Raw genomic sequence first — 886 nt, forward strand, 5'->3', positions numbered from 1 at the left:
TCTCTATTTCTCTTTTCCACCCCCTCCCATCCCTCCCTCACTTCTATTTTCTCAAAAAATCAATGGAAAAAATATACTCAGGTGAGGATTAACAAAATAAAATAAAATAGAAACTCCACATCCATTCATTGTCATCCGCCTCCATCCTCCCCCAGCCCCAGGCAACCACTATTTCTTGTTTCTCCAGATTTGCCCATTCTGATCTTCCATATAAATGCAATTATAAAATACATGTTTTTTTATGACTGACTTCTTTCATGAAGCCTGAGATTTCCAAGGTTCATGTGTCAGCTCTGCATTGCTTTTTATTTACAAATATATTCCATGATATGCATGGGGCACATTTTATTTGTCTGTTCATTCATTGGACATTTGGGTTGCTTGGGCTTTTTGGCTACTATGAATTATACTGATGATGGCTCGTGCACAATCTCTGCGTGTGAGAGGGGCCTTGGTGATGAACATTCAGTCTTGGTCAAACCCCTGGGCATCCAGGGGGACGGGACCCTCACCTGCATGTCAGGAGGGTCTGAGTCTGGCCTCAGGGCCTGGATGCCGCCATTGTCCATCAGGGAGTAGGGGCAGCTGCCCTCCTGTGCCTGAGCCATTCTGGCTGCTGACTTCTTCCCTTAGAGTGAAAGCCCGCAGGAGGCAAGCAGCCGGGAGACCAAAGGTCACGAATGATGAAGAGCCTGTGATGGGCACAGTCACCTGGGTGAGTGATGGGGGTGTCTTCTCATGCCGTGTAGCGGGGGGTTGGGCATGTCCATTAAGGAGTCCACACTGAGCTCCTCTGTGGTCGGCTAGACAAACAGCCAGAAGTTGACTTCTCCCCTTCATTTCCCGGATCCATGGTCAGCCTCCTGCCCCAGCCACACTGACCACT

General features: G+C 48.6%; 1 protein-coding gene across 1 annotated transcript in view; it reads left to right on the top strand.

Moving 5' to 3' along the window:
* Window positions 1-715, top strand: part of LOC106725245 (sialic acid-binding Ig-like lectin 5) — a gene marked incomplete at both ends in the record, with an annotated part of 2,108 nt that extends 1,393 nt beyond the window's left edge. The window contains one exon of the mRNA XM_014535666.1: window positions 634-715. Coding sequence (XP_014391152.1) covers window positions 634-715 — 82 coding nt within the window. The remainder of the gene's footprint in view (window positions 1-633) is intronic.
* Window positions 716-886: the final 171 nt, after the last annotated feature.

The sequence above is a fragment of the Myotis brandtii genome, unplaced genomic scaffold, assembly GCF_000412655.1.
Source record: "Myotis brandtii unplaced genomic scaffold, ASM41265v1 scaffold14784, whole genome shotgun sequence".
In the NCBI taxonomy this organism is placed as follows: domain Eukaryota; kingdom Metazoa; phylum Chordata; class Mammalia; order Chiroptera; family Vespertilionidae; genus Myotis; species Myotis brandtii.